The sequence below is a fragment of the Chelon labrosus genome (genome assembly GCF_963514085.1).
Source record: "Chelon labrosus genome assembly, chromosome: 11".
NCBI lineage: Eukaryota > Metazoa > Chordata > Actinopteri > Mugiliformes > Mugilidae > Chelon > Chelon labrosus.
The window spans coordinates 27,038,329-27,066,138 of NC_140344.1; the positions used below are offsets into that span (position 1 = coordinate 27,038,329).

The window sequence follows — 27,810 nt, forward strand, 5'->3', positions numbered from 1 at the left end:
CATTCATTGGTGTGGATGTTACTTAGACATGTAGCACCCACCTAGACCAGACCAGGCACCCCCACCCCATAGCAATGACACTCCTTGATGGCAGCAGCCATCCCCAGCAGGATGCAGCCTGACACAGACACACACACAAAAACACTTTAGGAACAACTAAAAAAAAAAAACATGAAGAACAGCACAAGGTGTTGACCTGACCTCCAAATTCACTAGATCCCAAACTGATCAAGTCTCTGTGGGATGATCCACAGAGCCCCCCCCCCCCCCCCCCCCCCCCCCACTAACAACATTGTCCTCGGTTTCACCAGTACAACAGTGGGTAACAAGGAGAGAACACAGTGTGTTGTGTCTCTAAAAATATTTGCTTCCGACAGTTTGAAACTAACGAGTTAAGACGTCACAAGGAGACAGCACATCCAGAAAATTAGGACAAGCCAGCTGATTCCTTTAGATTTTTTTTTAAACTCTCTTGCACAACAGAATCACTTTACAAAAGCTTCTTCTGTGTCCAGAAATATTCTTATCTGCAAAAGGGTGTCCTTGCACAAAGACTTTGGGAACCATGGCCTTAATGCATGATCTTATTTGATTAAAGACACTCTGTACAGTTTTTGACCACTAGCAGCGCTATAGAGCAATGGTTTTACTCCTTAATTATGTTTGCTTTGTATCGTGCACACATTAAAAAAAAAAAAAAACAACACTAGCATGTTGGTGATGCACGCTCCTGCTGCCGGTTTCCACTGACTGACTAGTCGGGATGTAAGAAGTGTGTGAGCAAGTGGATCTGGATGTAAACGATGAACTTTTCAAACATTTTTAACAAGTCTCAAAAGTTTCCGAGATGCGCTTTCATCCATGTGGGAGCTGCCATCTTACACTGTACTGAGCATTGAGGAGACATCAGTAGGGCACTGACTGTAGCTGGAAAAAAAAAAAACAGATTCAGATTGAAAACCTATAGAGAGGCTTCATGGTGGTATTTTACAACAAATGGGCTGGATTCTGCTGTGTTCTTTTGGTCTTTGGAAAAACGTTGCTTTTTAGATTCTTGCTGTGTTTTTAGAAGGAGGTGTAAAATGAAGTGAATGTTTAGGGTGCAGAGAAGGAGCCAGTCATCTACAAGGAGTGATGCAATCCTGAGGTCCACTGTGGTGGACCTTCCTTAGAAAGCATGAGTCCTGCTGTTCTCTGCTTTCTTTTCTGTCTCTGGCCTCAAGCAGATGGGTCCCTCCATATGAGCTTAAGGTTCTGCTCAAGGTTTCTTCCTGTTTAAAGGGAGTTTTTCCTCCACTGTCGCCTTCAGGCTTGCTCTGGAGGTCTTAGGCCGGGTTTCAGACATATATGTTGTGAAGCGTCTTGAGATGATTCGTTTTGTTATTAAAAATTTAATATTGGAACCATGCGTGATGTGCTAAATGCTAATATCAGCCCGCTAACAAATGCAGCGTACGCTGTGTTATTCAATAACCTCAGTACAGCGCAATGCATTTAAACAGCAGCGCAAACTGCAGCCTCCTAAATGACGACTCAGTTGATGTCTCTTTGAAGCAGTTTCAACAATAAGTGAACATTATAACCGTCATGAATTCAGTTCTTTGCACGGCTTTAGCTTGATTAGATTTAACTTTGAGTCCTTAACAATATAGAAACTGAGTGTAATGTGTGTAATATGGCAAAACAAAAGTATGAATATGCCTCAGCATTACTCCCCAGATCTTCTTTAACAGCTTCTAGTCTTAAGGACAGATGCAGTTTTTTCATAAAGCGACGAATGTGATGCAGGCCCTTGTCTGGAATCAAACTGGTTACCGTGGTGTCTGCAGGATGCCCCAGGAATGCGATCCCTTAATTGCAACACGGGCAAATTGTGCACATCTTTGCAGTTTTTTCATACGCGATTGTAAATCTGCCTCATGTATCTCGTCATCGTCTGTCCCTGAATGCACCTTTTACACAAGTCCCAGCACGTTTTCTTTTAAGAAAAAAACAACAGACATTTAAAATAGTTTAATCCCAACTAAGGTATCGGCTCTTTGAGTGGTTTTTGGGATCACGTATTGATTCGGCATCAGTCGTCCCGTCTCATAGCGGCTGTAAGAGGTTATGTCAAAGTTTGCAGATGACACACAGAACAGAACAAAATGAACGGGCCTCCGGTTTGTAGTGCAAAAACAAAAAGCGTTGTTTGTCTTTGTCATCTGACACGGCACAGCATATCCCTTTAAGAGGATATCCACACACTTAATCCTCTAATTTGTTTATTGGTTGATTTATTCATTCACTTCTGGCTGTAATGTTTTGGCCTCTGATGTGGTGCGGAGTCTGTCGTGCGTAGCTGTGGTTTGGCCCTCTGTGTCTCCTGCAGCGGAGTTGCCTCCGAGTCTCCCAACCAACTTTTCAGACCGCTACGTTTTAATGAGCATTCCTCGCCTTTTTTTTTAATTTTTTTTACACAGCTCTTTACAAATGACAAACAAATAGCAGCCACGGGATAAATGGAAAAAACTAAGGAAGAGGCAGCAATTAAAAGAAACACGGGACCAGTTGGAAATGATTGTGTGCTGGTCTGTAAAATTATGTTCTTTAGGCTTTAAAGGAAGAAAGTGGTTTTATGTGAGCTCCTTAGGCAAAATAAAGTTTGGAAATTTTCTTTTTTTTAATTGAAATCTGGTGCTCTGACTTCAGTTCTTACTAAATTGGCTTGTTGTATGAAAACAAAGCGGCACTTCTTTCTTTCTTAGCTCACACCACAACTTTGGGTTTGTCAGATGAAGGAAAGTTTGGGACATCCACGTCCATGGAAGTCGCATGGGCGCTCACGCTTCAGATTCAGATTCAGAAAACTCTATTTGTCCCCTGGGGGCCGATTTAAGGCACATGTGAGCAGCAGGACGTGCAAGAAAAAGACAAAAAACATACATGATGCGTTTTTTTTTTTTTACCATTTTAAGTCAATACTGTTCTGAACAAGTACTTAAAGTACTTACAGTTGCACTTTAACTTTAGGTCTCTTCTGTTTTGGCCAGCGATATTTTCTTTCTTTTTCTACAGTTTTGAATTGAAATGCAGTTAAATGCATTTTTCCAGACTTTAAAAGAGCTTGAGTTTACAATATTCATGTCTGTGTCTATTATTTCATTCAGTCGTCGACTAAAACCCATTTAAATTAAAAAATTTTGCTTTTTGGGGCAAATATTGTTATTAAATATTATTAAAATGTGATTAATCGAGATTAATTAATTACAAAGATAATTTTTTTTTTTAATCAGTCCCACCCCTAGTGGATACATTTCGGGGAGGTGCAGGTCAGTTACGGTGTTAGCGTCTGGGTAGGGGTCTGTTCTGTGTCAACTTAATGCGGATGTCTAAACTGCCTACTGGTGTAAAGTGCAGTTGTGAACTGGAATTACAGGGATTATATATTTACATATTATTGCAGAGGGAATATGGTTAAAAAGGCGCGTGAAGCTAACCTGCCTTCTGCTCTAAACAGTTCAAACTCCCACCATCTCAGCTCCATTCGATTTCGGGCTCCCCCGCGCAATAAGCACACCTCCCGGTCTCGCCCCTTAGGAAGCTCCCAGCAGAGTCTGAGCGAGGCTGAGGCCAGGCGGTAGGCAGCGAGCAGGAACTGGAGCAGTGTGGGCTGAGCTCGACCAGAATGAAAGTCGACAGTCTGGCTTTGTAATCTGTTTGATGACATATTGGTGAAATCCATCAGAGTCTTTTTTTATTATTATTATTCTTTAATTGACAGTTGTAATTTACCCACATGTGGAAACTGATAAGGGCCTCTGAAGATGAGTGCATGTCAAGACGCTGACGGGAGAAGATATTCGGCATTGAAACTGAAGTAAAAGCACAAAGTTATCTCCTCATGTGCTTATAAACCTGACTCTGGATTAATTTCGAAGCAGAAATTAGTTTTAGAATAACTTGGTTTATTAAACAGGCCGTCCTTTGTGTCCCAGTTGTGTTGGCGGGTCGATAAGAGAAGATGCAGCGTGACGGCACGCCTGGCTTTTCTGTCTAAATGACCTCGATCCATCAACCCTCAGCTTCTCCTTATCAGAGAGGTTTACATAATAACACTCGTATGAAATGAAGTACACGCAACAATTCATATCCCTGCAAGTTTATTTCCCGCAAGTTAATTATGCGGCTGGGGCTGCAATGTCAGTATTGTTATTGTGCACTGGAAGAGGAGCCAGATGAGCACAGTCGTGGTTTAACGTACGGCTGCTCTCCCTCCTCGGCTGTTTCTCTGGCAGCTGTCCTGGAATGAGCCCGCCTGCCGCTTCGCTAAAACGCCGCGGCTGAGTCGCTGCTCTTTGTTTTCTTGTTTTCCTTAAGCAATAATCTCTTTGTCCACATTCCTACCATTAAGGAACTTCTGTCTTGAAGTATCGGACCTCGGAAAGCGTGGAGGTGAGCGTGCATCTGTGTGTGGCGAGATACTCTGCATCCCACTGAGCCGGCAGTCATTGTCTTGCTAGGAGATATGTGTATCTTATATATCTATATGTATGCACGGGATGGGCGTGCTGGGTGTCTGTGCGGGTCTGCGTGTGTGCTTTTCCCAGCCCTCCTTGCGCTGCTGTGGGACATGGGTCATATTTATCTAGGCCAGCAACGTGTTATTGCTCAGGGAGGCAAACGGAGCTTGTTTGGATAAGGGAAGAGATGAGCAGACATGAGATATTATCTTCTTCTCTTTCTCTGCCCCCCGCCCACCCCCTGATTATCTAGGGTTCTGAGTTGAGCTGGGGATAAACAAACCCAATCAGTTTAAAAGGCTGCAGCTAAAAAGCCAAGCAGAGCTTAGAGAGCCGTAAAGAAAGGGCTGGATGTGTGCAGGGGTTGATTGATGGTGATATGTAGCTTGATCACACTCTGAACCAGGGATGTCCCAATTAAGTTTTTTTGCCTCTTGATCAGATACAGACCGTTTAATATTCAGTTTCATCCGATCCCAGGTTGATCCAAACTTAAGTGAAGTCAGTTTCCTACCCTGGAGTTTTATAAGGGCTTTTCTTATCCTACCTGTACTCTACATCCCATGTGCACCGTGCAACTGTAGCATGGAGAGGGTAGCTGGTACCTTTTGTTCTCTACCCCAGAAATGTTCTGGTCATCCAACGCTGCCATAAACTCCCTAACCCTCTCTGGATGATTTTTCTCCTTGACGCTGTCTCCAGGAAACTTTTTTTTTCAGTGTTTGTTGCTGTCTCTGTGCAGCCTTTGCTGCTGAGTGGACTCGGCCAAACAGCAGACATGTTTAGTCAAGGGATTTTTGGGGTCTTCTTCTTCATCTTTGATTTTTAGCAGCTTTGACGCTGGCCAACCGCTGCTAAAACGGAAGAAGAAGATGTTCTTGCGCTACAAGGATGTGATTTTGGTTTATGTCAGACCTAAAATAAATAACTATAAAAGATCAGGCTTGGCTGAAGCCTGGTTTGCCCCCGATAGCGATGAGGACATCCTTACACTAAAGTAATCCTAAAATAATTATTGCCTCTCTTAGCAACCAAAGCTTTTTTGTTTTTACTGATTAACAGGAGTTTACATGGACCACTGGGTGCTTGTTGACTTCAAACAACTTCCAGTTATGCCACAGAATAATTTGCACAAATTATATTTACTGCGCCTGACAAGCCGGTTGCTTCCGATACTTGAGGTTTGCATAAACATTGTTGTACGCAGCATTGATTATGACTTATTAAATACATTATGCATCAAGGCTATGCGCGTCGGGCCGCTGTTTGTTTTTGCAGTTTACGGTTGTCTGGGGGATTCGGTTGTGGCTCCTCAAAGTATTTGAGAAAATGACTTCTTCCAACGAGGTGACAAATCATTTTTGGGGCGATCGTGAATTGATGTGAACAAAAAAGGGGTTTCCTGCAGCAATCCAAGACATTTTATTATCATGAAAGGTCATTATTGAGCATTTAATCTAGAATACTGTTTATTTGAGCTCTACCCAAAGTACTTCCAAGTGCTGATCTCAATTGTTACGTCCCGGTCTAGGGGTTCGAGGACGTAACATAAAAAGAAAGCGAGGGACAAGATGTGCAGACTAGTGAGTCATACACAAATCTATATACAAAGTGAAGCGCTACTTCAGGGTGAACCCAGGCCAAAACAACAAACAAAACACTAACGAAACCCTACGTGCAAAGAAAAGAAACAAAACTCCCTAAACTAGCAAAGAACAGGAGAAAGCGATGACAGAACAAAAAACGGCAGTTCATTGCTACTGCTTTGTGTGATTTCTCAAGATATTTACAAAAAGGAAAAGCAACCAACTGGCCAACTCTGTGAGACACACTCAGTTAACCGTTTAAATGGACAAGCCCTCGACGCAGCCAATCCTGGGGGTCCGCGTCGCCGGCGTAATCTGCCAGCCAGAATCTGAGGCGGTAAACCAGCACCTGTCAGAGGTCCTCGGAATATCGAGGGGTCTTAAACGTGAGCCTAAAACGATTACCATGCAAGCAGCACAAAGCTGTTCGCAACACAGCGTTTTGGCGTTTTACTTACACTGCTTGGCCAAAGAAAAAGTCGCAACCAATCCTGAATCCTGGCATTGACATCTTGGAATATGCCCGTGAACAACAGGGAAGATAAAATCCATTGAAGGAATAACCTGGTCATTCAGTATATTCAGGTAGTCAGCTGACCTCATTCTTTGGGCACATAATGTTGCTGAACCTAGACCTGAGCAACTGCAGCAACCCCAGATCATAGCACTGCCCCCACAGGCTTGTACAGTAAGACACTAGGCATGATGGGTGCATCACTTCATCTGCCTCTCTTCTTACCCTGATGGTTCTCCACTATCCTTCCAGTTTTTAATAATGCGTTGGACAGTTCTTAACCCAATTGTAGTAGTTTCTAAAATCTCCTTAGATGTTTTCTCTGCTTGATGCATGCCAGTGATTTGACCCTTCTCAAACAGACTAACATCTTTTCCACGACCACAGGATGTGTCTTTAGACATGGTTGTTTAAGAAATGAGAAGCTACTCATTGCATCAGCTGGGGTTAAATAACTTGTTGTCAGCTGAAAGATAATCATCCATGCAGTAATTATCCAATAGGAGGCTTGAACCTATTTGCTTAGTTAAATCCAGGTGGCGATTTTTTTTTTTGGCCAGGCAGTGTATTTCCGTAATTCGCGAATTCTGACTTTACTGTTTAGTTGGCACGCATTAGCAATAAAACCATCAACACCAATCATACTTAACAAAACAGGTTCCCAATAAGTTCATCTTTCTCCATGTCAATGCTCGTACTAAAAAGTTGTAAAGTCAGCATCAAGGACTGGTCCCTCACTGGCTTCGTCTTTTTCTGGAAGACCGATGATTCTTGCAGCAATCCGAGACATTTTTCATCATAAATAGTCATTATGGCAATCTGTATCACATACTGTTTATTTGAGCTATGCCCAAGGTGTTTCCATGTTTGGATCTCATTTTTAATTTTTTTTCTGAACAAGAAGTGATATTAAATTCTCAGAAGACGCAGAGTGTAAATTACAGCCACCGTGACTAATCAAATTTGAAAGAAAACACTAAGTTCTTCTTTCTCTTTGCCGATGTCCAAACCCAAAAGTACAAAAAAAAAGTTGTGAAGTCAGCATCAAGGACTGATCCCTCGCTGGCTTCCACCCCCACGTCTTTTCTGGAATACAAGCCCAGAGATATTACTACAAGCAATTGGACCCTCTCTGCAGCAGTGAAGAATTTCGCCTGCAAGCCACTCGTACCCATAACCGCTGCCACTGTCTGACAGTTAAACAGTGACTTTTCAGAGCAGTGATAGAAGCTGAAAAGACTTATCTACAAAACGTCACATTTCAGCTGGAGAAAATCTACAGAGGAAGATGTCACAGAATTGCTTTTTTTTTTTTTTTTTTGCAGGGTGATTGTGCCCTTGGTTTACCCTTTGACATCTGGAAGGCTGCAGGCAGACATGTGCTACTTGTTCCCACTTATTTTTTTATTTCCTGGTAAAGGGTTTTGCCTGTGAGACATATAACACTGGAGTTTTACTCTGTCTCCCAACAGATGAACTCTGTCAAGCACCCCAACAAACTAGCCAGTGGGAAACACTACATCAGTCTTTAATGGAAAACAAAATGGAGACACCATTACTGGGAATTAAACCTTGGTTTCTAGTGTTTGATTGACAGATGATCTGTGGGAAGATGTGTAGTAAAACAACCAAGAGAATTGAGCTCCAAAAATAGGGACTAGACGAGGAACTGATTTCCTATTAAGTGTGTTCCGTGAGATCATGGTACAGCCTGCACAATAGTGGTTTGAAACCCCAGAGTAGGCGAAGGTTGCCCAATACGTCAATCGCTATCATCTTTCCTCACTATGACATTTGACACCTGGTTGACGTACAATGACTGACGGGCGGCCAATCTGAAATCTCCCCATAAAAATGAAAGGGAGTGCTGGGCTATCAAACCCTGGCTGACTCCATGCTGTGCAAGTCATCAGGAGAAGTGAATAACATTGACCATCTTGTGACAATTCAGCGTTCTGCGGGGACCTGGCATTCATTGGTGTGGACATTACTTAGATATGTAGCACCCACCTAGACCAGACCAGGCACCCCCACCCCATAGCAATGACACTCCTTGATGGCAGCAGCCATCCCCAGCAGGATGCAGCCTGAGCCACTAGATCCCAAACTGATCAAGTTTCTGTGGGATGATCCACAGAGGCCCTTCCCCTCAACCCACCAAAGGCCCCACTAATAACATTCTGTTGCCAGACACCACAGGACACCCTCAGAAGGCCCATGTACATTCTCTAATGAGTCACAACTGTTTTGGAGGCACGTTTGGAAGCCCCCCCCTCGGCCTAGAACAATCAAGCATGTGCACTGTCCTCTGTAAGAGTCTGTGTGGTTTCTTTCTTGTTGGATCACAGGATGGAGATCAGACACATGCAAACACAAGTAGCCACACACATACACAAAGTCAACCCGATTATTGTACATATGTACACACAGTGTCCAAGTTCAGAAAAATACCGGCCCCCGCAATCCGTTTATGGTCTTAGTCCCGAGTGAGTCTCCATGTCACTATGAATAACCCAATAACCAGGACACCCCTCAAACATTCAACAATTTAGTTGCCCCCACCCCCCATTTCGTTCTGATTACGCACAGATCTGAAGTTCCTCTCAACACCGGGGAGCCAGAGGAGTTTGTTTGTCGGAAAAGAAGGTCAACCACTCTGTGAGTGATGGGGGGGTGACTCATTTGCTTATTTGAAAAATCTTCAAGCTCAGTTTTGTACGGGGGAAAAAAAAAAAATCTTGGAGTAGCTCTTGTAACCCGTAAAGTCGTATCAGCTTGTGTTGTTGTTGTGTTTTCACGCCGCAACTCGACAGTGTTGGAGCTTTCGTGAAACAAAAAGGGAAGAAACCGTTTGAGGTTTCCTTAAAAGTAAAACAGGCACTTGTCTAGTCTGCATGAACGCAAACAAGCCACAAACATCTCTTGGTTTCGACAGTTATGGCAGCAATACAGCTCTACGAATTGACCTCCGCGAACCCTTTATAGCACTGCAAATGTGGATATAATGGCAAAAATGAGTGGATATTGAAAAGGGCTTTGGGGCCGTTTTTATATTTAACAGGCCTAGTGAACAATACGCTCCATCTTTTTCAATGTTGTTTTGTGTAATTGAACGCCAAAAGCCACAGAATTGGCCCCATTTGCTGGGAAATAAAGCCACACACACACACACACACATACACACGCAGTAAGTTCTTTTTTAAGGAGTCACTGTTTGGATATGTGACACTGCGGCCTCGGTTGGGTGGCTCAGACACAAAATGTAATATGATGCAATATCGGTGATAGCCCCGAGATCTCAGCAGCGTTCTGCGGTAATAGTGCGGCTTTGATTGATGGAAAGCTCAAGGCAAAATGGTGGCGCCTCCGAGGTCTTCGTCGAGACGAGAGAACTTTGTTACTTTCTGAAATAAGCTCATCTTCAAGTGTTGACGTGACATTTCAATCTATCTTTCTGTCTGCCCTGGGTTTTTTGTTTTTGTTTTGTTTTTTTTTCCAACTGAAAAGTTTCATCTTTGTGCTCAAGTCCCAAAGGTTTCAGGTGTTATCACTCCTTTGTAACTGCTTTGCATTTAATTACTAACCTGCAAAGTGTGCGGCGCGCACACACCAACCAGCAAACGCATGCACGCTAATATCGCTCTCATTGTCAGATTCCTCGAGGGATCATGGATGTCTGTGCGAGCCCGGGTCTGCCTTGCCTGTCTCCCGCTCGCCGTCTCTTTGTGTGCGATGGCGATGTGTGTGTGTTTGAACAGAGCTCTGCGTTTGCTTGTGCAGACACTCTGAAGCATCTGTGTTTACCGTCTCGACAGAGAGCAAGACATTGAGAGAGAGCGATTGAGATAGACAAAGCGTGGACACACAGACACGCCAGGCTCTGCAGTGAAAACAAACGCTCCTTTGCCAATCTTCCCACACTCCCTCTCCTCTCAGCTTCTCTTTGTCTTTTCCTCTGTCTCTAACACATTCTCTTTAAGTAGTTACCGAACAATATGGCTAGAAACAGAAACTGTTTGCATGAAAGTCTTGACAAGAATGATGTCATTTTATATGTCCTTGAATCTAGAGCTCTACGTAACATTTTATTTTTAAATTCAGTCTCTTAAATCAAAAAGCAGTGATGTTTGACTTTATTGGGGTTTGAGTCTGATGATTTGAAAGACTTTATCTCCAGCTTAAGCCAAAAGCACATGTCCTAAGCCGAAAGTTGACCGAATTGGCAAATATAAGGTCATCAAGTGCATTTATGGCCCAAGTTTTTGCATTGTCTCTCAAACATAGACTGTATATAAATATGGACAATGCGTCCTCGCGTCCTTGCATTGGCCAAACTAATACCATTTTCCAGGGGATACGGGCGTCGGCATCTTGTGGGTTTGGAGTCAAGAGTCTGCACAAGTACGGTTTGAGAGTAGAGCCACGTTATCGATTTTTTTAATTTGACGTATACATTAGTGTTTTAGTCCCATCCACTAACATGGAGGAGGTGGAGCTTATGACCTATACTGCAGCCAGCCACCAGGGGGAGCTCTGCTTGCTTTGGCTTCACTTTTGAGGAGCAGTTCGGTCGTCCATTATTATACAGTCTGTGGTCTCAAACCGTTGGCAACAACTGTTGCCGGCTTGTATAGCCACAAATAGAATATAGACTGCTGCCACCTGCTGGTATGGAGAGTTAATTCCTCTTACGTAAGTGCGAATGAGCCATTGGTTGTAGTCTTTACTGTGTGACACCACTATTGGGCCTTTGTCTTTACTAGTTCTTTGATGATAGTTTGGTGTATCTAGGATCAGCTGTCAGTTTGAAGCATAACTAATTATGGATGAAAAAATGTCTGGTCCAAAGGTGGGACTTAGGATTTGCTTGTCAGGTCTTAGGACTTGACTTTCTGGATGGGGTATTTGATTGTTTGAGCTTGAAATCCCATGGTGTTGGCTTGGGACTCAACGATAGACTTTTTACTTGGAATACATTTGTAAATTGATTATCTTGACTTGCATCCCGACTTAGGACTGTTTGGACTCGGCTGTTTTGACTTTAAACCCAGTGTTTAGGGACGTCAAACTTTGATTTTTTTGGACATGGAAATGCTTTAGGTACAGCTGAGATAAACGGTATTCTACATTAAATGTGACACAGATTGCCATGATGACCATTTATGATGAAAGTGTCTTGGATTGCTGCAAGAATCCTATTTTGTTCACATCTCTTACACTAGTTCACAATTGCCACTAAAAATGATTTGCCACCTCGTTCGAAAAAATCTCAACTGTATCCCCCAGACAATCATATACTGCAAATACAAATACATTTAGAGATTTTACAAGTTACAGGTCTAGGATTTGGTCTAGGACCTTTCCTACCACAGGGCTTTGCTGTCTTGATGATCACCTTGATGATTTAGGATTGGACCTGATTTCCTGGAATTGGTACTTAGCACTTTGTACATACTTTGTTAAATCCAAGTCAAAGCACTCAGATTTCATGTGAGCAAACAGAAAGCATAATCTACTTGGAACTTAAGGTTTAGGACTTGAGTCTTGTTCAGTTTCCCAGAATGGAGAATTGAGACTAACCTATCTTGACATGGGGAATGATGATCTGGACGGGCAGCCTGAGTAGTGACTTAACCTGTCTTGACTTGACTGTCTTGGCGTTTTAACATGCGTGTCTTGAGCTTGGCCTTGACGTGTCTACGTCTTGGCATTGTCTTGGAACTTTGCTTGGGCCGTCACTGCTCTGGTCTTGATTGAGGACTTATCTTTGTGGTGTTATTATTGTAAACAGACCGCATTGGAGCTAAGACAACAAACAGTTTAAAAGAATGCAATGTCCTATTCATACACTCTTGTCATTGTTGCTTTTGCTTTAACAGCTCTAAGTGTGTACACAAACATCTGAGCTGACGGCATCATTACAGAAAATAGGCTGAATTTTCCTCATGTCTAGACAGCAGCTCCATATTTAAGTATTATTCTTTTACTGAATCTCTTTCAACGTATCATGTTAGCCCAAATCTATCAACGTATTCCTCTTCGTCAAAACTCTTTTTCCAAAGCCTATGTCTTCCTTTTTCTTTGTGTATCTCATTTTCGTCTTTTATATCTCTCCCACTGTTCTCCGTCTCCTCTTATGTCTCTTAGCCTGTTGTTTATGTCTGCCTTTGACTGACAGAACTTCAGTCTAGGCGAAACAAACTGAACCAAACTGTGTCTGAGGAGGCATGGGGAGTCAATAGAGAAATACGGAAAGTGTTTTTTAAGAAAGAAGCAAAGAGAGTCCGTGACTTTTGCTTTCTTCCTTCTTAATGTCCTATCAGGAGTGTGGGACTTGGTGTTAGGTCATTGTTATTGTCGAGGCGAGGCAGCTGGAGAACGCTAGCCGCGAGGTCAGAGGCCATGTGTGCATGTGTGTTTCTGTGTGTGTTTAGTCTTTAAAGTGTCTGACAAGGTCCAAGCACCGAAGGGACCGAGCTAGACATGTCTTGAATACACAAGGCTGTTATTATCCAAAGCTTCACTTTGGGACTTTGGGAATTGTCCCCTTTCCCACAACTTTGCTTTTGGCTTTAGGTGATGTCACGTCTGTGATTCGAGGAAATGTTCCCATTATTAGTATTGATGCTTCCTTTAGATGGAGCATAGACTTAGATTTAAATTAAACTTGCACATTGCACATATTACTGCAAATTTCTCCAGCTCTCTGATTGCTGATGAAGATGATGGACCTCTCATTCTGTTCATCCGTGACATTGAAACATATGAGAGTCCATCTTTTTTCTTTCACTAAACTCCTACAGATGCATGGGGTTTTTGTTGTATTGGCCACAAAAAAAGCCTTCATTTTTGCTTTTGCCATTTTGCTCAGGACCTATTTCTTGCAGAAAATGGCATATTTTCATATATATTTACTCTCAGTCTAGTGGTTGGTCATCCGGAAATGAAAGTAATATGAATAGAAACTGTGGTCACATTTTCAACAAACCCTTTGGCTTACTTACCTCGCTGACCTTTCAAGGATGTTCAAGGGTATTTGCTATTCATGGTCCCTAGAGGGTGAAGAAGAAATAGGTCAAAGTTTTTCAGAATCAGAATCAGAATACTTTATTAATCCTTCAAGGAAATTGTTTTGTTGCTGTTGCTCCCATAAAGTGACAGTTGCTAGTTGAATAAAGGTAATACAAAAATATATAATTTACTCATTTACATTAGCGTGTAAGCACTGACACATATTCCAATTGAGAATCAGCGTAGCCTGTAGGCTGACTTTAGAGGTAGACGTAACATATTTCATTCTCAACCTGATCAACACTTTAAACACAGGGGGATGCCCCGATCAAGTTTTTGTGGCCCCAATACGATCATTTTAATGCTGAGTATCGGCAGATCCAAATCCCGATCCGATCACGTGTCAGTAAATCCAATGTAGGACCTATACTACATGCTTGACAACTGAATAGTTCTGCAGGGCATTAATTAAGAAAGACATACCTGCCTACAAGATATTCCTCAAATATTTTTCACTTTTGTTTCAGACTAGAGCTCAACGGATAGCTGTAAAGAAAGTAAAACTAAAGAAATAATCAGCTAACAAACTTAAATATCTTCATAGATCGCGATAACTTGAAGCTATTAGTTGCTGTGTGAGACTTGAGAATTGAGAATTGAGGGGAAAAAGATTGATTTTGGCTAGGTGCTCGATCTGGTCTGATAAGATCTTGCCAACTTACTGAAACCATGAACGTCTTCACAGAATTTAGTGTACAGTAAGTAAATGTTTATTTCACTGAATGACTAAAACGTTTGACCAACCAGTTCATCATCTAGGGACGATGTATGTTCATAGCAAATATCCTCGAAGATATTTGAGACGTCATTGAGATATTTCAGTTTGGACCATAATGGTGCACCGACCAACGACGAGGTTAGTAAGCAAAAGGGGTTGGTTGCATGCTTTCAATTCATATTCAAAATACAGAAGGTATCTGGTAATTTTTCCAGAAAGGCTACCATATATTTTTCCTACAAAAACAAAGACCATGTCTGAGTGAAAATGTCATGTAATCCTTCTGTCTCATGCAAATAACATTACACCCTGACGGACCACATAAGTGCACGTTGCCTCCTGTGGTGGAAGTTTTGCAGTCCATTGCCTTGGATAATTCGGACGCTCATTTCTCACCAGGAAGGCTGTTTCCTGTTTTTCGACCCCAAAGAACTCAGTGACATTTCAATGTCAATTGCCCTCAATTAAAACTGAATCATCTTCTCTTTTGTTCTAGATCACTGATGAAGATGACACGCAGTTCATGACCAACTGTCCCCCCGCAGTGACGGAGAGCACGCCTCGCAGACGTACGAGGATACAGGTCTTATGGACAGCACCACCCACTGGGACCGGCTGTGTTATACTAAAGTGAGTTTGTTGTTTTGTTGTTGTTTGATGTCCGTCTGTAATTTTAAAGACGACACATTTTGAAAGCCTGACTGAAGGTGTGCTGGTGGAAAATCAATCCCAAAAGATGAAGAATAAGGATTGTAGAAGCTAAGCCAACGCATTAAGCCACTAAAGTGCTACCACACCGGCACTCTAATTGACGCGCTGATCTTTCCGATGATTAAAGCAGAGTCCGAGACAAACATTATATTGCAGACTCAGTCCGTTTGTTCTCCCAGAAACTTTAGTTTCCACAGAACTCGAACATAATTAAACACCACAAAGTGAATGAACTGTCCAATAATTCCTGCAGGCAAATGCCACTTCAGCACTCAAAAACAGTTTCCCTTCCGGGTAGAACACCTGACCTGAATGATTAGTTCCTATTTATAGACACACTTCAGTTAGACCAGATCGCGCTAGCAAACATACACCGAACATTATGACCACCGACAGGAGAAGTAAATTACATGGACCATCATGTGGCAATTCAGTGTTTTGCTGGGAAACTTTTGTACCTGGCATTCATTGGTGTGGATGTTACTTAGACATGTAGCACCCACCTAGACCAGACCAGGCACCCCCACCCCATAGCAATGACACTCCTTGATGGCAGCAGCCATCCCCAGCAGGATGCAGCCTGACACAGACACACACACAAAAACACTTTAGAAACATGAAGAACAGCACAAGATGTTGACCTGGCTTCCAAATTCACTCGATTCCAAACTGATCAAGTATCTGTGGGATGATCCACAGAGGCCCCTCCCCTAAAAGACCCCCCCACTAACAACATTCAGTTGCCAGACACCACAGGACACCCTCAGAAGGCCCATGTCCATTCTCTGATGAGTCACCACAAGGGAGACCTGCACAATATTAGGAAGGTGGTCATAATGTTATGCCTGATCGGGCTAGCACACTGAGCAGGTTTGAAGTTCAAACCAGTCATCTTGTTGTACGTGGTGCCTTCACAGCAGTGGGTTACAAGCAAGTTTCATGTCTGTGATATTTTATTTTTACGCCGAATGGAAATCAGTAACGCCCCGACAGGAAGGATATAAATGTAAAAAAACACAAAACACATGGCGCACTTTGAATAATGGAGAGAACAAATGGGGAAAGTATATGAAAAATTCAAGCCACCTGTATGATGTGTCAAATCTGTTGAATAATTCCACAACAGCAGGCGCTCTTTACATAATGGTTTTTATTTTTGTCTGGCCTGCCTCACTAGCAATGAATACATTACACCCGACATGGTCATTGTTGTTTTTACAGATAGTCATTACTGGTTATGGGCAACACATTAAGGAAGCTAATGCCAGGTGTTTCTCTAGTTATTTTTTTTCCTCTCTAAAGGGACCAGCTCTACAAAACAGACAGGTGATGATCACTGGGGGCAATTTGTGGCGTAAAGCAGGTGTGACTCTAAACTGAGAGTGAGCTGTGTGTGTGTGTGTGTGTGTGTGAGTGTGTGAGACCTCGGTTTTATTGTATGTGGCTGTGTGAAATGACTCCTGCAACAAGAGAAATGCAGTGCATCTTGCAGAGGAACGTGTCACCGTGTCAGTTCAGAGGCCCGGTATTGTTTCATCTGGGCGCACATTAGGAGAGCATTAGTTGTTCTGTGTTGTGTCTCGATTAGTCATTTTAAAAGCTCCATAAAATGGCCGCTAGACTGCTCGTTTGTTTCGGTGATTGGAGTGTTTGAAATGAAAGGAGGCAGATGGGGCGAGAGAATGTGTATGCATTGAATATTAATGACAGGCGGGACATGATTTAGGTATTTAAAAGTATGGCCAGACGGTAACTGTAGATATATCGGTGTTAAAGGATCCTTGTCCAAAATGTCACTCATGATATGAACGTTTAAAAAGCTCGGTTTATTTCTTTTTGTCCACTTGGCAGAACAAGGCGTAAATGCATCCTTGACATTTTATTGATATTTAAAGATGATGGCTGAACATCTTAATTAACAATTGCCTAATTAGACATACAGCACATTATTCGTGGAGCCAGATTAGCATTCATTCGCGGCTGTGTAGCTCTACACCAGATGAATATAAAAGCCCATTATCCAATCTCCATTTACAATTTCATTGGTCTCCGCTAACACATCTGTCTGTGTAGCTGCTTAAGGCTCAGATATGAGCTCAGTGAGTTAAATGGGAGCTTTAAAAGTGAACCAAAGCACAAAGCTGTGGACCGTTAAACGATTACAGCGAGCCCGGAAGACCCCCAAAATGTCATTCTCTGTGGAATCACTACTACTAACAACTATTTTCAGATTATAGACAGTGATTTGATTCAGTTTAAAATATGGATATGCACTCTACAATGTGTGAATGTTCAGGCTCGGTTGAAAAGTTAACAGGTCAAGGTTTACATGGGAATAATATTTTGGCCTTGTTTCAAAGGTACCACCACTTTAAAGTAATAGTTTTGTCTAATTCAAAAATTCAAAAAATGCCAAAATGGCGGCAGCCTCTGTAAATTTCCCGGTATTTTTTTCTCCACCACCCCTCCCCCTACATCGCTTTTTTCAACTCAAAACCTGAGGACTATGAGTTAAATGAACATTGACCATACAGACAAAACTCACACGAAGTCAAGACAATGGATTACTTTAAGTTTTCAAAACGTATTAAATTGAGTTCAGCTTTAAAATCTTGTCGTGACATATCTTAATGGGGCTGTAATGTTTTACAGCACACTTGCAAACCCAGAATAACACCTCCAACTCATGTTCTCGAAATTGGTTCAAATGTCCCGGGAGTACTTTTTAAATTACTAGAGATGCGACACAAACTGAGGTACTGACTGCTACAAAATAAAATGCCTACTATTTTCTACCTCACTCCACACAGCTTTAGTCACTTTGCATATTTTTGAGGCTATTGATCCTGAGGGAGAAAATACCAACGACCTGTCAGCGTTTGAATCAGCCCTACCTTTGCCGATGAACATGTTAATGCTTGATTTAATGAGTTCATTCGTCTAAATGGGTGAATGGGTAAGCAACATCTCGACTTTGCATCCTAACATCTGTCCAGACTTTGATTTATAGAACATCCTTCATAACTGACAAAACACGAATCAAGCAAAAGTCTTGAAAAAGTAAAAACCCACCCCCAACTCACAGAGATGCCGATTCGCACTGGAGTAGTATTATCACAGGACCTCTGTGATACGAGAAATAAGGTAAGGAATTTGCAGTGTAATTTCTATTTTACAAGTTACAGACATGGCCAATTTGGATTAAGATCACAGATGACCACCGCTGTTAGTACAAACCAGAGGTCCCCAGATTGGACTAGTCCCGTGCAAATGGGGCTTTTGTAGAAGACAAGTCTGACTAGTTTTTGGTTAATTTTCAGCGCTTCTTCATAAAGGGATTTTCTGGCTCAAAGTTTCTGTTGTAAGAAGGCATGTTTTGTAATTCATGATTAAAACGTCACAGCAGGCCTCCTCTGCTATTGAATATGCCGTCATTATGCCAAGAGCTCTCTGAGGAAAACAAAAACAGGTGTGGATGTCTGAGATTTAAAAATATCTACAAATGATTAGAGACAAATAAATCCACCGTAAGATAGAAGTGGAGTGCATCAGAAAATCTGATGCAAAAAAAAGTCAATTTTCCTCACAGATCTGTAGAAAACCTTCTTTGTGCGCTATCCGCAGGGAACATTAAAAGAAAACTACAGTTTGTCAGTGAAAATATAAGCAAAAAAGTCCACGACTTGCGGAGTAATAAGCTCTTGTCAGACGAATCGAAGGTAGAATTATTTGGCTTGTGGTAGCAGTACATGTGTGTGCAGCCTTCCGGGACATGAACCTCATACCAGCTGTGAAGCACGGAGGTGGAAATGCTGTGGTTTGGTGCTTGCTTCACTGATTCAGAGAGTGGACACCTTGAGGTCACCGATTCAACCATGGATTCTCCGTCATGTCACAGAGTTATTTAAAACAACATGAGACCATGTGTCTGAAAGCCGAAGCTAAATTGAAAGCGGACATTTCAACGGGATAGATAGAAAATAGAAGAAATGGATGGTTATGGAATGGACTGATTCGAGGCTAGGCTTGAATCATCCCACTGCAATGTTGCGTAGAGATTTGAAACAGGTGGTAAAACCTTCAAACATCTTGCATCTGAAGACATTTTGCGTGGACGGTTATGCAAAACACCTACAGGAAGTTATTTCTCCTAAAAGGAGCTTTCAACAAAGAGGATGGCCTCACTTTACCGAGGAAGAATTTTACATTGATTCATATATGTTGATTAAACTTTTAAGCCCTACGGTGATGGGAGGTCAAGCCTAAAAAGACACAACTTCAAAATAAATCAGGCTCCAAAACTCTCAGGTCCATAACCATGATCCTGTTCTCTATGAAGAGGTAAGACTTCAGAGAATGGATTCCCAGTGTTAGACTTGGACTTATGCACTTTTTATTTTTCGGTGTCAATTTGATACCCTAGCTACGGACCCTACGTAGACCCTAACGTCGTATCCTGACGTGCACCTCCCCTGAAATGTAACTACACGTCATTGTGCCGCAGACCACAAGAGCTGTGATTGGTCTGCTTGGTAGCGTAGCGTGTTTCCGCTTTAGGATTTCCGGCTGCCTCTTCAGCTCTGCAATATTTGAATTGATTGTTTGGGATCAATAAAGATGGAACGCATCGAGGAAAGGTTAACTGAGGAGGTTCGGAGACACAAACATTCGTATGACTAGTCTTTGGTGACATTGTTGAAAGTGAAGCAGGAAGTAGAAACAAAAACTAACCCGCTGTGACAAAAAAGACAGAGCGCCGACTAGCGTTTGGTTGGTGTTTTTACCAAACGAGCCAGACTGACGAGCGCACGAGTATAAATGGCTCGTACCGGCATAGGCTACATACGTAGGTTACAGCGTCTGCGTCCTGCAGAGGTATAAACTGTACTTAAGATAGACTTTATTGATCCACAAGGGAAATTGCCAGGTCACAGTAGCTTAGTTGAACATAAAAAACACTCTTGAAAACAGCTAGTGAAACTAAAAAGAGGCATATGGCAGTAAAAAAACAAATACATTTTTATACTCGCCCAAAACTTTTTTGCAGATAAAATAGTATATAATAATATAGTATATGCCACTGAACTCATTCGACAACCTCTTCACCCAAAGCAAACATATTCTACAAAGGTTTTAGTAAAGACTACCATTATACACTTGTTTTTCAAGGGTGGAATGGGTTAAAGACAACTTTCCTTGTGGTGTCTCTCCAGTGTGTCCCCTTTATCTGTAGGCACCATAGCAGATGATGTCCAATAAGCCAACAGTTTTCATCACATGTACTTTTATTTAAATTAATTTCACTTGACCCTCAAATGACATTCAGAGCTCAGTGACTATCACCTCAGTTGCTTTGTTGTTGAAGACAGTTGATTGAACGCGGCGGACTGCGGTGAATCCCTTTGACTACAAACGCTGGCTCTCTCCTGTCGTGATGAACACTTATCTTTAATGTTGTTCTTAATAAAGCCACAAGCTGTTATGGAATTAATTGAAATTCTTTTTTTTTTGAAAGAACAAGAGCTGGAAGGCAGACTTCAGTGAAAAAAAAATAAAAATTAAGGGATTGATTTGTATGCAGAGTGACTACAATACATGCATCTACAAAAGTAATATTTTCTGGCAACAAATGGCTCTTACCATTCATACATGATGAAGTGTAAAGTGTAATTCAGGCCATGTGCGAGCAAAAACAAATTAAACGCGGAGCTGCTACAGTGAGTTATGACAATTTCGCTGCAAGCCACTTTTTACAAATAACAAACAGACGATAACTCGGAGCGAACACGCCTCTCAAGACGTCCCTCTCTCCGTCTGCCACCCTTCCTCCCCCCCCCCCCCCCCTCTTTCTCGTCTCTTCATCTGACTTCCCGTAGGGAATAACCTCCCCGAAATGCATCTCGTCCGCCGCTCTGCGAGATGCTATAACTTGCCCTCACCTCCGTGGTGTACTCACAGCTGTTACTTTTAATTTATCTGCCGCTGCTCTATGGCAGATGGCACGTAGCCATCCCAGTGTTTGCCAGTACAATAAATCTAGCCCTGTGTAGTGGAACATCTGCTATTCAAATTCCCCTCGTGTTGCTGTCACTTTTGTCCGTCAGCGGCGAGACAGAGATTCAGAATTACCTCATCTAATGTCTTCCCCTTCCTGCCTCTCTCTGTCTTCTTCCTTAACCCTCTGTTAACTTCTCTTGTCTTAGTCGGGACGATACTTTGAGGTAAGTCTGTGCAATTAAACGCCACTTTAGTGGACGACAAGCAGCTGTCTCCTGTCAGTCAAAGACAGAAAATCTATCTGTAAGTAGGAATCTTCGCACCACAGCTACACGTTTCCCCTCACATCCCACGTCTTTGCATCTTGGCAATGCTCTTCTTCTGCTCTCTCCATCTTGCATCTGTTTCACTCTACTTCCCTGCATCCTGTCGCCGACTGTATGTTGTCATTCGAGCACATCAGACACATCTCTCAGCTCGCTCCAGAGAAGTTTCAAATGCGACTTCTTACAGTTGGGAGTGTTCCAGTACGCCGCCGGCCCTTTCAGTAGCGGAGAAAGCTGGGATTGTTTTATTTTGCCAGCTTCAACACCTGCTATTTAAAAATCAATGCAATTTTTTTATTCAGTTTTTCTTAGCAGTGGGAGTGATAGATCTGTTGTGACAGCTTTAGCTTTTAAAAGTGGGACTTGTTTTTATTACAAGAAAAGTGAGGTGAGGAGAAAACCAAATTTGCTCTCACGGGAATAGCTGCTTGCTGAGAAGATGATGAGAAGATCGATTCCACTCTCATGTGTTAAATATAAGGAAGTAGCCAGAATCTGGTTAGTGTAGAACCGCTGAGTGTTTGTAAACTCAGGGACGAACCTTCCGTGAGGTTCGTAGGTTTCCTGATCGGTGGTTTTGAAGCTCAGTGTGGGTGTGGCTAGAGGCTGTTGCCATCTTGGCAGTTCCTGACCCGCAGATGATTCAAAAATAGGCAAAGAGGTGGAATGAGTAGACCTGAGGTGGACAGGTGATGACTGGGCAACCCGTGAGAACCCCCATCACTTAATTATTCATAACTGTAGACCTCGATATAGTTCAAAAGTTTTAATTTATTTAAATTCAATTCCAACCCAAACAATTGTCACGAATGGAGACATTAGCTATAAATATGTTTTTTGTTGTTGTTGTTTTTGTTTTTTTGCTGTAAGGGATTTACTCACTTTTGGAGTACACCTCAAGTGGGCAGTCAAGGTACTGCAGCTGTTGGCTTCATCTTTTATCTCCGGAGGCTGACACTTTCTTTAGACAATATATAAAGGCGGAAAACCTGCCTTGACTACAAGAAATTACTTTTGAGAATTGCATTTAGTGATAATTTGCAAATGTTGGCATGCTAACACGATGCAAAGATTAACCGTTCTCAAGACTGGAGATATTAGCTGCGGGACCAAACATGTTTTTGGTGTACCAGGGTCTAAACATGTTTATTTTAGCTGTCTTTAACTCGGGGGTCTATGAGGACCGACTCTTTTCTGAAGCCGAGCCCTCAAGTGGCCGTTTGAGGATCTGCAGTTTTGGAACTTCTATGTTAATTTTTATTTTCAGACGGGAAATGCAAAAAACATGAAATAAAATAAAACAGCACAAGGTGTTGACCTGGCCTCCAAATTCACTAGATCCCAAACTGATCAAGTGTCTGTGGGATGATCCACAGAGGCCCCTCCCCTCAAAGGCCCCCCCACTAACATCATTCTGTTGCCAGACACCACAGGGCACTATGTCCATTCTCTGATGAGCCACAACTGTTTTGGAGGCACAAGGGAGACCTGCCCAATACTAGGAAGGTGGTCATAATGTTATGCCTGATCGGTATATTTATTTTAACTGTAATGTAATATGTATTTAAGTCCTATTAAAGAAAGTTCTGCTCCTTATGAAACTTGGGACTACACATCCTTTCTTCCTTAGGTCCATGCTGAGAAGCGATGTGTGGGCAGAACACATGAAAGAAGTCAGCTGTTAAACACACTCGTCAGTTTCTTGGCGAGCACAACATGTCAGCAGCTTTTGAAAAGCGCTCTCTATCATGTGCCATCCCCGCTCGTCTCAGCCGTTACTGGCACTGGAACTAACAACAACTTCAAGATACAGTGAGCAACTCTTCTCCTCGAGGCAGGAAGGGCACTGTCAGGCCTGCCCTCCTCCTCCTCAGTTTAGCTGTCTGCCTTAAAACAATATGCCGCCCGAGGCAAACATCATCCGGAGAAGCTCCACAGGCGCCGGTGTTGACCATGTTTGCTTTTGTTTCTGCCACATATTCAGCTTCACTGTATTTATTTTGGTCGCCGCATTCGTTCGCTCTTGCCGTTGCTCAGGTCTTGCAAAAGTTTTGACTTGGCTAAACAACCAGTTGACGGTGTGTCGTGACAGATAGGTCCACCATCCTATCTTTTCAGAGATTTTTTCGAATGATCTACGTTCAAACCCCCACCTATGGTCATGGATTTTTGGTGGCTGAAGTGAGTTTTTTGGCTGGGCTCAGACGCATATTGGGCGAGGAGTTCCAACATCTGGAGGGAGCTTGAAGTAGAGCTACTGCTTCCTGCAAGGGGCCAGTTGAGGTGGTTTAGGCATCTTATGAGCGTGCCTCCTGGTCACCTCCCTTTTGGGGTGTGCCAGGCACGTCCAGCTGGGAGGAGACCCCAGGGTAGACACAGAATTTGCTGCAGGGACCATACATCCCAACTGGCCCAGGAATTACTAGGAATTCCTCATAAAGAAGTAGCTTGCATCGCTAGAGAGAAGGGCCTGTGGAATACCATGCTGACCCAACTTTGGATAAGTGGATGAAAATTGATGGAGAATATATAAGTGAACAAAATGTTTTGCGTAGCAGCTTCATGCTCGTATCGTGATTTGGGGACAGTGATTCGTTTCTGCTGGTAACCATTAGTTTTTCACGTGTAATTTTGTGTTCGGAACTCGCCCAATGTGCAAACCAGGCTCCAGCTATTTTAAAAGCAAGCAAGTAGGTATTAGGAATTTTAATGGACATGCTGTCAGCTGTTTCCATAACATATTTAAATTCACAATAGAGTGGACATTATTAAAGCTGCGTAAACATTGTTATGGCTAATGTGCATGCACGTTGCATTCATGAGCATCCATGCAGTGCTGTGTTTCCAAGGTTTACTCTGCTTTTAGATCTGTTTTGGTCTCCACCACCTACAGTTTTTAGATGTTAGCATCTAAATTCCACACAATTCAGAAGCTTAAGATGCTAACTTTTAAGCTAACTGCCATTTCCTGCCGGGCCAATCACATCGTTTAGGACAGAAGAGTAACAGCGGCGTAGTCATGCGTGCCATTTAAGCCCCATTGGGTTGAGTTTGTTACAACAAAATGGCTGTGAGTGGTTGGAAGACTATCCAGTTGCATTCAGAAGTATTTCTTCTCTTTATCAGTTTAAACATGTCCCATAATGAAATCCTAATAGTGTGGTACCAGGCTTCTGTTCTCATAAGAATTGAGTCTTCCTACTCCAGGCTTTCAGTATAAGTGTTATCATCAATTTTACACGTAGTTATTTTATCCCTTGGTAACATACCGATCCAAACATTTATTGGTACAAGTGTAAGAACAATTGCTTCTTCTCTCTTAAGCAAAGAGCAAAGTTGTTTAGGTTCTGATACGCCCACGTAAACTTTCAAAAAGAAAAAACCCCAGACACTCAGGCACACAGAGCTTTGAAATTATCTTCAGATTCCAGTTTTGACAACGTCTGTAGATGAAAACAGTCAGCACCAGGAAGTTTTGTTTATATCGTCAGACTGTATAGTAAAAACAACTTGATTACACTTCTGTTTCACGGTGAAACTGTCAAATCTTCTCCGACTCTTTTAATAACAGTGAATCACAGACACAATTTCCCTCCTCTCTCTCCGTCTTCAAAGCGCCATCCCGTTTCAGCTGCCGCGTGTTACGATGAGAAAGGTTTTTACATTTCTGACTTGTTTTGACTTTTATCTTTGGCAGGCGTGAAGTGCCTGTTTAGAGAGAGGAGCTCCTCGGGCTTCGACCGGGTGTGTGCGTACGTACGTACGTATGTACATGTGAGGCTGTGCGAGTATGTGTGTGTCTTTGTGTGTGTGTGTGTGTTTCCACCCCAGGTCACCGAGGTCCTTCTTGTAGTTCTGATGAGCTCAGCCCAAATCTGTTCTTTAATCTCCAGAAACTCCTGAAAAGTCTTTTGGTGTGCGGAAACGCTTCCCACCCAGAGCGACAACAGACAGAGAGATGAGAGATAAGCGAGCAGTGTGGGTGTGTGTGTGTGTATGAGCTGAAAGAGGATGAAGCAGACTATTTTTCAATCCGAGTTTTGCTGTCCTGTTGATCATTTCTCATCTCGTTATCTGGTTTATATATATATATATATATATATATTTTTTTTTTTACATTTCTCCCCTCGCTCCGACGCTGCCCTCCGGCCGTCTCCTCATCACGGCTTCACCTCACGCCGACCTCCCCGCTCGATCCTCCCATCAGTATTCTGAAGCCGTTACTGGGACGACTCCGGCAGGAGGAAGAGGCCACCGCTCGCCTGCTCTGCTCGGTGACAACACGAGTCTAACTGAGAGACTCTGAAGCTGTTTGACAGCAGGGTCCAAACTCTTCTGTCTTGACGCAGTCAGATACAAGAGACAAGGCTGTTTTATTGATTAGATTATTTGAAGCATGCTAAGCTGCTGGAGACCGCTGCGCTTGGCCGCTAATCCATGTAAACTTTAAAGTCCTCAGAATGCTAAGCACAGAAATGAATTCAGACTGATGAATAGATTCTTTTTGTGGGCCTGCCCGCTGCGAGGATGTCTGGGAATCTAACGCTTTTTACTCCTCAACTTTTTCTGGCCTGGTTCACTCGTGTGTGGATTCATGTTCTCACAGATCGATTGCTCATGGCTTTCGTGACCTCTTGACCTTTACGCTTGTTACGTACTTCGCGAGAAGTGAGAAATTTGTTCTTGCTCCTTGGGCTGTGAGAACAAGAAAAAGTTCGTTCTGGCCAGGTCATTTATACGTCACGAGAAACTCAAGTGCCAAACTCCAGGGACGTCCTCATAGGCCCCTCCCACTGCAGCGTACGTCACATTTTCGGATGTCGGACAGTCGCAATGACGACCGTGCTCGTCGGATCGCGCCGCTCATTCAGCATGCACCCAAACACAGTATGCCGATCTCTACCCAGGAGAGATTAGCGGCCACACTGCGAATATTAGCATTTCCGCTTTTCCGCATTAACCGCGCCCACTTCCAATTTCTGACCAATCACAGATTAGTTGATGGACGCCACGCGAGAAATAAGTTCTGCCCGGTCGATGTGTCGAGAACAAGCTGCGAGAACAAATTTATCGCTTCTCGCAGAGTCTGTAACAGACATTAGTCTAAAACAGGGCTGTCAAACTTATTTTAGTTCAGGTTCCACATATAGCCCAATGTAATCTCAAGTGGGCCAGACGAGTAGAATAATAGTTCGCTCCTGTGAGGTTTATTATTGCAGTCAGCTAAAACTTTGCTGTATGAGTCGCTCCGTGGGGCGTCCCCCTTACAAATCCAAACAGCGTTCCGATGATTCAGCGGGGAGCGCCATCCAAGCCTCCAGGATACGCACAAGAGGAGTCGGCAGAGATGTGGAATATATATATATATATGTGTGTGTACATATATATATATAATGCATGAGGCGAGAGATGCCATTGAAAGTATGATTAATAAGAAACCTGAACATGAGGGAGGCGTGGGAGTGTAGGCAAGAAGAAAAACAGCAGTCAACAGCCGCTTGGCAGTCTGGAAACAGATGGAAAAATAGAGATTAGTGAACATTAATGTGTTTTGTTTGCAGCATGGTGTGCTTGAAGGTCAGCTGATGAACAACGCAACTGTCACCAACACAAATGTTCTCTCCTGCAGTAACCAGATAATGATTATAGTCGGAGAAAAAGAGACAGAGAGAGAGAGAGACTGAGACTCAGGATGTGCTTTACCTTTGTGTGTGTTAATGCATGTGTCATCATTAAAACATGATCATATTTCATTGAAGTACAATTAGATAGGTGTGTTATTTATAACTCAGGCGGCAAATATTTCACCATGAAAGCGGTCTTGCATAATTGAACCATTCTCTGTGTTGGCTGCACCCATTATCGTTCTGGCTTGTTTGCATTTCTTTAAACCAATTGCAGTTGTCTCGGAAGGCGCTAAGCCCAGGATGCAGCAACGTTGCCTTTGCAAAACGGCGTCTGGTAAACTTGTTTTTTGGAGCCGAGTGCTGTCATTAAAATGGCTAATTCCCAACACAAGGATATTAAAAGACATATATTTAAATCAGTGCCCTGTTGGTGACGCATACACTTTAGCTTTGGAGCATTTCACGCAGATGATTTGCTAGTTTCGTGTTGCTCTTGCAGAAATCTATTAAATATCACAGACGCTTGTGGGAAGTGAAACAGAACCCATACATTGATGAAGTCGATGTCACCGGCGAATGCTGACGGCTGATCCGATCTGATTCAGTCATTTTAAAAATGCCTGGATCTGCCCCGATACCGATCCCTAGTTTTAAACATTTCTTTCTTTCTTGATCTGTACAGCGACTCTAAAGAACCAAGCAAGCCTGCCTTATTGCATGATCCAGATCTTCTGCAAAACCATTATCAGTGCACAGGT

At 42.7% G+C, this 27,810-nt stretch overlaps 1 protein-coding gene across 1 annotated transcript in view; it reads left to right on the top strand.

Moving 5' to 3' along the window:
- The window catches only part of spon1b (spondin 1b), a gene marked incomplete at its 3' end in the record, with an annotated part of 103,159 nt that overhangs the window by 2,704 nt on the left and 72,645 nt on the right, over window positions 1–27,810 (top strand). Inside the window, exon 3 of the mRNA XM_084554939.1 lies at window positions 14,888–15,021. Coding sequence (XP_084411065.1) covers window positions 14,888–15,021 — 134 coding nt within the window. The remainder of the gene's footprint in view (window positions 1–14,887; window positions 15,022–27,810) is intronic.